The sequence below is a fragment of the Sarcophilus harrisii genome, chromosome 3, assembly GCF_902635505.1.
Source record: "Sarcophilus harrisii chromosome 3, mSarHar1.11, whole genome shotgun sequence".
NCBI lineage: Eukaryota > Metazoa > Chordata > Mammalia > Dasyuromorphia > Dasyuridae > Sarcophilus > Sarcophilus harrisii.
In genome coordinates this window covers 567,658,389-567,668,454 of record NC_045428.1, presented here as the reverse complement: position 1 = coordinate 567,668,454, position 10,066 = coordinate 567,658,389, and the positions used below count along the sequence as shown (strand labels likewise).

The 10,066-nt window shown below is 49.8% G+C and overlaps 1 protein-coding gene across 1 annotated transcript in view; it reads right to left on the bottom strand.

Moving 5' to 3' along the window:
• Positions 1-368: 368 nt before the first annotated feature.
• EPHA2 (EPH receptor A2) overlaps positions 369-10,066 on the bottom strand; it is a 37,788-nt gene continuing 28,090 nt past the window's right edge. Inside the window, 4 exon segments of the mRNA XM_031961549.1 lie at positions 369-1,578; positions 7,217-7,372; positions 8,060-8,253; positions 9,593-9,742. Coding sequence (XP_031817409.1) covers positions 1,473-1,578; positions 7,217-7,372; positions 8,060-8,253; positions 9,593-9,742 — 606 coding nt within the window. The 3' untranslated portion in view covers positions 369-1,472.

Below are 10,066 nucleotides of genomic sequence, written 5' to 3'. Positions count from 1 at the left end.
TGATTCAGCTTTCCATCTCCTATTCCCTTTCTCCCCCCAAATACAACGTTAACTTCTTGAGGACAGGGATTGTATAGTTTTTATCTCTGTATTTTGACCATCAAGGAAAAGTAGGTCCTTTATAAATTCTTATCAAATGAATAAATTTAGCTCAACACCTCATTTTATGGATAAGGAAGCAGAAACCCAGAGGGATACAACTTGTTCATTTAGGTAAGAAAGGGTAGTTTTGAGATTTGAACCCAGACCTCCCAACTCCCAAACCACTACTTCCACCCCCCCCCCCCCAATTCTACTGCCTCCCTTGTCTGAGGAGACCCATTTCCAAAGTTTAGATTCCCAGAGAACAAACACACACCACGGACATATTTGGAAACCAGGACATATTTGGAAACCAATCGCAACTTTAATCTGATGTAGAAATAATTAATTTCTAACAATAAATATAAAAAATAATAAATTAATGTCACAAAAAAATAACCCATAAAACACCATCTTTCCAAGGTTAACACTGACAGACTAGTGACCATCATTGAGAGGAATGAGGCAGGAGGCCGGAATAAACGGAGAGGGAGGAAAAGGAAGACCCTCCCTCAGAAGTTCATAATGTGTGACTGTGCGGGCTGGCCAGGCTGTTTCCTCCCAGACTCAGGAATGTTAGATACAGGACCCCTCCCATCCCACCACTGTCTCACCCCCAGCAGGGTCCCACCCGAACACACTCTCTACAAAATACAAAATATATAAAATAAAAATACAACCCAATAAAACCCTCAGAGTCCACGGCCAAACAGTACTTTGGGCTGGAGGATGGGAAAGGGCGGAGTGGGAAGGGATGGTCCAAATTCCGGAAAATGGTGGGGAAACAAGCCGAGGGCCGTTCGGGCCCCAAGGTGATCTGCCCGTCAGACCCAGGTCTGGTCTCCATGGTGTCGTCTGGGTTTTTAATTTTTCAAGTCTGGTTTAGGCTCTTTTCTCTTATAAAGAGGGTTCTCTCTTCCCGTGGGGATGGTTCCGCCTGGACCAGCAGTTTGAAAAATGCCACAAGAGCCGAGGGAATTCTTTCCCCGGAAGGTACAGTTAAGTGCTCGATGCCCATCGTGGATTATGGGGTGAAGGGAAGCTTCACCAGGCTGTCAGCCCAGCAGCCGTCCGGCCCGGGGTAAGGGCACCACATCCCCCCAAGCAAGGGCTGGGGAGGCCCCGGGGGCAGCATCAACAAGGGACTTCAGCTGAGGAAGAGAGCACTGGGGACAAGGTAAGAATGACGCAGGGGCCAGGCCGATGGCTATGGCCTCCCCTTACTTAGCAGCCAGTTTTCCTCCGGGAGGGAGGAGGCCATGGTTTGTTTTAATTCTGAGTTTCTTCAAGTATTTCCCATTTGTCCCATCAGCTGTGGAGGAGAGAAGGGAGCAGAACATCATTCTTCTCGGTCTGGACCCATCCTCCTGTCCCACAACGGGCGGCTCTGCTCAGATGGGGATCCCCACGGCGTTCACCTGCTCCTTAAGACCCAGGAGGCTGTAGGCGATTCGCTTCTGGTGGCCAGGCAGGCGGACCCCGATCCTCTTGATGTCGCTGTGCGGGAGGGAGGGAGAGAGGGAGAGTTAGGGACTGGAGGGAGGGGAGGAGGGAAGGAAGGTTTGGAAGAGAAGGAGAAGAGGGAACTGGAGAGCAAGACGGGGATTCGGGGAGCTGTGGAAGGGAGGCAGAAATCGGGAGGAGAGGGAGGGAGAGAGGCAGGAGGAGGGACCTGTGGGAGGGAGAGAGGGAGCGTTACGGCACCACCGAGAACCACAGACCTGCAGAATCAGAGAGACTTTAGAGCCCATAATGTCCAAACTGGAAGAGATCTTAGAAGAGAGAATCAAAGTTGGAAAGAATCCTAAAATAAAGAATATTTGGAGGTGAAGGGGAACTTGGAACATAGGAGATCAGAGCCAGGAGAGACCTGAGACCATAGAATAGCAGGATTCGGGGTAGGGGTAGGGATACCTCAAAAAATAGAATGTCAAAGCTTAGAGGAACTTTGCAATTTAGAATATATAATATGGAAGGAATCTTCGAAATCAAATCTTGGAGAGACCTTAGAACATAGAATGTTTCACTGGGTAGGGATCTTAGAACATGAAATGTCAGAACTCAGAGGGACCTTACAACTTTAATGAATATTCAGTATGGAAGGAACCTTAGAACACAGAAAGTCACATTTTGGAGACACCTTAGAACATAAAATGTTTAACTGGATAGGGACTTTAGAACATGAAATGTCAGAGCTTATAGGGACCTTACAATTTTAGAATGTTCAATATAGAAGGAACCTTAGAACATAGAAAGCCCTATTTTGGAGAGACCTTACAACATAGAATGTTTAACTGGGTAGGGACTTTAGAACATGAAATGTCAGAGTTCAGAAGAATCTTACAATTTAGAATGTTCAATATGGAAGGAACCTTAGAATATAGAAAGTCACATTTTGGAAAGACCTTAGAACATTGAATGTTTAACTGGGTGGGGATCTTAGAACATGAAATGTCAGAGCTTAATTTAAATGTTTAATATGGAAGGAACCTTACAAAGTCAAATCTTAGAACATAATATTCTAAGTGGGTGGGACCTTAGGACACAGGCTTAGAAGAATCACACTTCTATTAGAAAGTAGAACTTCAGAGCTGGAAGGGACTGGGGAGCATAGAATATTAGAGATGGACAGGGTCTTAGAATATAAAATGCCAGAACTAGAAGGAAATTTAGAATACCATTATTCTGTGGGCTAGGAAACGGAGCCCCAGACTGAAGAGCTGGGCTATTTCTACTGGATAACAAATCCAGAGAAACTTGAGGGTGATGGGAGAATTGTTTGTCTCCTTGAGTGGCTGGGATAACTTGTGGCCCAAAGTAGGGTTTGCCCATGACAGGGACTTCAGGGGAGTTGTCCAAGCCCCTTCACCCATCACCACTCAAGGTGTGGTTTCCCAGAATGAGTCTCCCTATCTCCCCAACTAGCCCCCATTCAATCCAGTGATCTCAGAGCACTTAACAGGAAGAACCAACCTTCCCAGCTTCTCCCCTAGGGCATTTCCTTCTCCTCACTATACAGAGCAGAAGACATAAAGAAATGATTCTCTCAGCCTTCCATGGAAGATAGCCCAGACTCCCAGAGATACTCAGGTCTCAGTCTGGAACCCTAACCTTTCAGGGCAGGTATCTAAGACTGAGCAAATCCTCTACTTGAAAGAGTTTTGCCTTCTCCCAGCGCCCCCTTCTCCCCATCCTGCTTCTCCTCTTCCCCCATCCTTGTACAAACCTGCCCGTGCTCCCCCAAAGTCCCAGAGAGTATTTTTTTATTATGGTCTTTGTTACTCTCCCCTGCCGCCACCATCACCCACCAGACCCAAACAGATGAAAACACCCAAGTTTTTATGGGCCCAGTCTCTGGGTTGTTAAAAGAGCTAATTATATGATATTTGCTTCTATTTGCATCTCTTGAGACAGGATTTTCCCACAGGCTTTGGGAGCTACCAGAGGGGTGTGCTGAGCAGGGAAAGGCAGAGCCAGACCTCGGGACTAAAGGTCTAGGGGAAAGGATGGCCTGTCCCCGGAGACTCCATCTCTACCTCGGCAGCCCAGGACTGCTGTTGCCCTCCTAGAGGCCGCAGAACCCTCCTGTCCCAGCTGCAACCATGGCTATGAGAAAGAAATCTGGCTAGTGTTCTTCACAGAACCTGGGTCTGGAGGGGGTCCCCACAGCCGAGGAAACTGATAGAAAGGGAGGGCAAGTAAGCACTGGAGGTGGGGTTTGAACCCAGGTCCGCTGGCTTCAGAGCCAATATACCATGCTGACATGTATCAGGTAAGGGGAGCCCACTTTACCTAACTACAGTGTCTCCCAGTGCCCAGAAGAGTGCTTTCTGCACACAATAGGGGCTTAATAAGTGCTTGTCTAATTGAATTGAACTTTCTGTTAATGAAATTATAGGATCAGAAACTTAGAACTGGAAGTGACCGAAAGGTGATACCATCCAGCACCCAGAGGGATGTGTGCCTTTGGTCACATAATTGTTCCCTTCCAGACCTCTCCTTCTGTACAATGAGGGTACTGGATACAAGGGAGTTTCACCATTAGCTGTCATTCTGTGTTCTATGATCCCTTCCAGTGCTGCAATTCTTTGTTCTAAGGGCCCTCCCAGCTCTGACATCCCAGGTTCTAAGGGCCTTTAAAACTCCAACATCCCTAGTCCTAAAGGCCCCTCCCAGCTCTGACCTCCTGGGTTCTAAGGGCCTTCCCAGCTCTGACCTCCTGGGTTCTAAGTTCCCTCCCAGCTCTGACATCCTGGGTTCTAAGGCCATTTTGTTTTTAGCTTTGCTGTTCTCTGAGAGGATTGTGTGGTGGAAACTAATAACTACATCGAGATTTTTCTTCCTGAGTGCCCCTCTCCCCCAGCCCACTACATCCCATCAGTATCCCAAGCACCTCAATACATTTCCTTACATGAAAGCTACACCTGATTCTCGTCTCCATCTTTTTACAGAAGTAAAAGTGTGATCAGAGGTAAAATCCTGTGATAAGGCCTCCAACCCAATATAGCTTCAGTTCTAGGAGTCTATCCATCCCTAGGCCCTGGCCAGTACTTCCCAGGGAATTGGGTGCCCAACCTAAGTCCACTCCTGCCTCAGTTTCCCTACCCAGAATCTAGATAAGTTTCTGCCTCACCTTGGCTTGTGATGAAAGAACTCTTTGATGGGAAGGAAGGAGAATCATGGGGCTCAGGACTTGCTCAGTACCCAGTACACATAGGAGTCGGGAGAAGAGAGCTTGGGATAATTTCTTGAATTTAATCTAATACTTTCATTTAAAATGATCCCAACCTCCTAAAGCCAAGAGATACTGCTCCTGGGAAATCAATGAGCAAAGGGAATCCAGAGCTATTTTGAGATTGTTCATGGAGGGTCCGTTTCCTGTAAACCTTTTTCTGCTGACCCCTTGGGATTTTTCCCCTGGGAGGAGGGGACTTGAGGAAGTTTCTCCCTCTCTCACAAACAGGATTTGGAGCGGAAAAAAGAAGGCCCCTGGTGAACATCAGGAGGAACATACATTATAGAAGGTTCGATCTCAGTGGAGCTGGGAGGGATCTTAAGCATAGAATGTCAAGGCCAGCAGGGGTAAGGGCAGCGGCCTTAGATGTCATTTAATCCAAATCTCTTATTTTAAAATTGCCAGTTCTACCTCTTCCAGAGCTCCGGCTTCTCCTCTCCTTAATCTAACTAATTCTTTGCAATCTCTTAAGCTTGTCTCCTCCCTCCCCACCCCCACCCGAAGTGTTTCCCACCATAGGCAATCCCTGGGGAAGGGAGAGATGAGACCCAAGGAGGGTCTACTTGTAGCTGCCTAGCCAAGATGTCTTAAGTGGTTTTGCTGGGAGTCCCCAGGGGACACACAGACCAGCCCAGGGTCCAAGGTCCCACTTCTCCTCTCCGACCTCATCAACTGGTTCCCAAATCCCTCGTGGGGCCTGTTTTCCAGGCAAGGGGCCTATTCTCACAGAGACCTCTGACCTCCCAGAAATTGGGCTGCCCAAATAGGCATTTATTTTTAGAGACACAAAAGGCCTCTAAGGATGGTCTCCCCCCTTCTGGAGTGGGTTAGCAGAATTCTCCCCTTACACAGGTCCCACCCTTCAAAGGAAGCTGGCCCCAGGGGGAAGGAGTCTATGCATGGCCCTGTTCCCAAACGCCGGGCTGTGCCATGCCGGGAAAGGTCCCCAATCCCAAAACCAGAGAGAAGGAGGCAGCTCTTCCAAGAGATCCTGTCAAGGATCCAAACCCTGAAGCTGTCAGGAACCTGGCCAGGGGTTGGGAAGCTCAGAGGGAAAGGGATCAGAGGATTTAATTTGGAAATGGGACTAGGTAGAGAGAATAAAAGATACAGAGAGACAGAGAGGGACAGAAAGAGAGAGAGAGAGAGAGAGAGAGAGAGAGAGAGAGAGAGAGAGAGAAAGAGAGAGAGAGAGAGAGAGAGAGAGAGAGAGACAGAGACAGAAACAGAGAGAGAGAGAGAGAGAGAGAGAGAGAGAGAGCAAGGAAAGAGACAGAGAGAGAGAGAAAGAGAGACAGAGAGAGAGAGAGGAAAGAGAGAGAGACAGAAACAGAGAGAGACAGAGAGAGAGAGACAGAAACAGAGAGAAAGAGAAAGAGAGAGAGAGAGAGAAAGAGAGAGAGAGAGAGAGAAGAAGAAGAAGAAGAGAAAGACAGAGACAGAGACATGGGGTATCTTCATTTTCTAAGAATAAGCTGTGGGCCATTTCAGTTCAAAATATAAGATTTATGTTTCAGAGATTTTAGGAATTTTCTAGTCCAAGCTGTTCCCATTTTACAGATGAGGAACTCGAGGTGCAGAGAGGACACTTTGCCTAAGAATGCATCAGTATCAGGGGCAGGATTGGAACCCGGGTCCTATGCTCCCACTCTCAAGATGCAGCCAGTGTGCCCGGCAGACCCAGGCTCCCTCCTCCTCCCTGGTCCTTCTGAGGGGGCAGAAGCCAAGGACAGAAATGGGGGAGAAGGAAGCCTTTGTTTCCCTGGATGCTCGGAGGGGGCAGGAAGGCAGGGAGGGGCCCGGGATGGGGAGCAGGCATGAAGCCCAGCCTCAAACAACACAGAAACCAGATGAAGCCGGTTTCCCCAGTCGCTGCCTCTGCTCATGGCTCTCCTCCAAGGCTCCTTCGCCTGAACCACTTCCCCTGTGGGCTTGGGCAGCTCTGAGAGGCAGACGGGAGCAGCCGCGTGGAAGAACGCGGGCTTGGAAAGGGGGCAGCTGAGGCTCGGCGGCGCGATGGATCAGTCCCGTGACTATGGGCAAATGACTTCCCCTCTGGGCTCCTCTGCTTCCTCCTCAGGAAATTACTTGAAAAGCTCTAACCTTCCTTCATGGCCAGTATTCCATGTTTTAAGCTCCCTCCCAATCCTGATACCCAGGTTTCTAAGGGCCCTCCCAGCTCTGACATCCTGGGTTCTAAGGGCCCTCCTGGCTCTGACCTCCTGGGTTCTAAGGACCCTCCCAGCTCTGACATCTTGGGTTCTTGCACCCCTCCCAGCTCTCCCATTACATGAGCCTGGAGGCTTCTATTGGGGTGCCAGGTAACTAGGGCTCCCCCAAAGTCACTGTTGCCCCTGATCCCCCCTTTGGGATCTGGGCAGGGTGGGGAGGGACACTCACTCGTTGGTCATCTGCACCACCTTTTCGATGGCGTTGTAACCCGACGACACGAAGTGCTCTGTGTACTGGTGCATCTTGATGGACTCGAGCCACTCAGACACGGTGCGGAAGGGAATGCCCTCGGAGCCGCTGGTGCTGGGCAGCCGGATGGAGACCCTGGAAGAAATGGCTGTCTGAGGCCGGGAGGGGCAGGGCTGGAGTGGGGGGCCCAACGGCTTAGGAAGACCTGGGGGACCGTTGCACTGACCACCCTCGGCCAGGCCCTTTGGGGTCACGGGTCCTCCGCTACAATGGGGGCTCCTGGAGAACTTTGCATTTCCAGCACCAAGCATACAGCAGGTGCTTAATAAATGTTTTTTGATGGACTGGCTGGGAGTCAGAAGATTTTTCTAGTCCAGATTCCGATATTAATTAACCTGCCTGATGACTTTCTTCTTTCTGGGCCTCAGGTGACTGTATGGCCTAGGCAGTCTGTGAGGTGCCCCTCAGCCTGCCCTGCCCCTCCCAGCCTTCGGCTGGCACAGGCCTTCTCAGCCCAGCTTGGTCTCCAATGGGAACCCTCATACCCGCTTGGGCCGCTAGGGATGTCTGCCTTGGGCCCTGTCGTGTGGTGGCTCCCTACCATTGCCCCCCCAGGGAGCTGCCACCCTCCTTGGCACAAGCTGCCCCTGGCATGGCCTCTGAGAGCTCTCACCCCGGTGCCACAGCTCCTGCCTCAGGCCCCGAGACCGGCTCATGCCAGCTGCTGAGCGGGGAGGTGGGCAGCCTCTGTGTCCCCCCCAGGGAGGCAGCTAGCTGTGCCCAGGTCCCCCTGTGAGTTCTCGGGATCTCCCAGAAGCTCACCTGGGGTCAAAGTCCGCCAGGGTCTTGAGAGACTCGGGGGCCCGGATGAGTTTGTCCAGAATGCTGACTATGTCGGGGAACTTGGGCCTCCGTGCCCGCTCCTGCAGCCAGCACTGCATCATTAGCTGGTAAATGGCCGAGGGGCAGTCCATGGGAGCCGGCAGCCTGAAGCCCTCATTGATGGCCTTCATGACCTGCAGGTGACGTCGGCAGGGGAGGAAAGAGGACACGGAGTGTAAGAGTTTGGTGAGAAATGAGCAAGGACCAAAGGAGGAATCTCCTCCCAGGACCGGGTGCAAATCCTGTCTCTGGCAACCACTACCTGGGTGCTATTGGGTAAAGAATCCCATCTCCCTGGGCTCAGCTTCCTTGGCTGAAAAATTAGAGGCTTAAAACTGAGTGAACACTCCAGGTTTGTAAGCATTTATGAAGCACCTATGGCATGGAAGTCTCTGTATAAAGTCCAAATTTTATTCCTTAGCACTGAGAATATGAAGATTAAAACGTGGCCTAGCTCCTTTCTTTAAGGAACTTACAATGCAAAAGGAAGGATAAGACCCATGTCCTTTATTACTACAAACATATATTAAGTGCTTATTGTATACAAGACTCCATTCCTTAGTACTAGTGATGAACAGCTATGAAGAGGCCATGGGTTACAAACATGGAGTCCTACAGAAGATAAGAAGGGGCAGCATGAAACAGGAGAACAGACGAGTCCATTTTGACCAGAGCAGAGAGAGGGTGGATCTTTCTCACTCTGGAAGACCCCTCCCACAGTCCCTTCTCCATTTGGCTAACTTCCTCTCCAAACCTCCATTAAAGATGGTTGGCCCAGGCCAACCTCTACTGGCTGGGTTTCTGACTCTCAGGACTCCCCCCAACTTTGCTTCTCATCTCTCCTTCACATTGTTTTTTCCCTTATGAAATTGTAAGCCCCCAGAAGTCAAGAACTATTTCTCTTTTTACTTATAATCTATATCCCTAGTTCTTAACACAACTGTCTAGAACACAGCAAGCACTTAATAAATGCTTAGTGATTTAATATTTCTTGACTGGAAGGAATGGGATAGAAAAAAAGGTAGAGATAAAGCTGAAAAGGAAAGTTGGAAGCAGATTATGAAGGGCCTTAAATGCCAAGCTCGGCAGTTTTTATTTTATCTTACAAGCAATAGGGAGCTAGTCAAGATGCTTTTCAAGTTCCTGCTGAATTCAGCAGAGGCTGGGTGGTTGAGTCACACAGACATTTATTCTAAGACTGATTAGAGGAAGGGATCACAGGGCCCTGGAAAGCACACCTGGCTGTCACTTTGGAGAACTCAGGTTTGAATCGGGCTCTGCTCTTCCTACCTGCGACCCTTCAGACGAAGGAGTTCTCTAGAACTCAGTTTCCTCCTCTGTGAAATGAGGGGCCAGACTATGTGAGCTGGCTGATCTCTCAATTCTACATAAATCCTACGAACTTCTCCCTGAGTCTCGGGGGTTGAACCAGGACACGCCCCCACCACTAGCCCCGGGTGTCCGGACACCTACCTCATGGTTGGACAGCTCCCAGTAGGGTCTCTCTCCATAGCTCATCACCTCCCACATGACAATACCGTAGCTCCACACATCGCTGGCGGAGGTGAACTTGCGGTAGGAGATGGCCTCCGGGGCTGTCCATCGGATGGGGATCTTCCCTCCCTGCAGAAGAGTCACAGGGCTCTGTTACTGGACATGTTCAAGTTTCTGGCTGAGGAAGGGGTGCGGGTGGGCCGGGAGCAAGGGAGTCAGTTCCCCTTTTGATTTATTTTTCAGTATCCTTTGCTTGGCCTGCTTCTACTTCATACATCCATGAACGTGAATGAGAAGTTTTAACCCCTTTGCTGCCAAAAGTTGTGTCATATTATATGTTGATTCAACTCTTTGTTCCTCTAGGTTCCAACTGTGAGATAAATGACTTGGATTTGGTGCCTCTAAAGTTCCTGTTCCATTTGTGACATCCTGGGTCCTAAGGCCCCTCCCAGC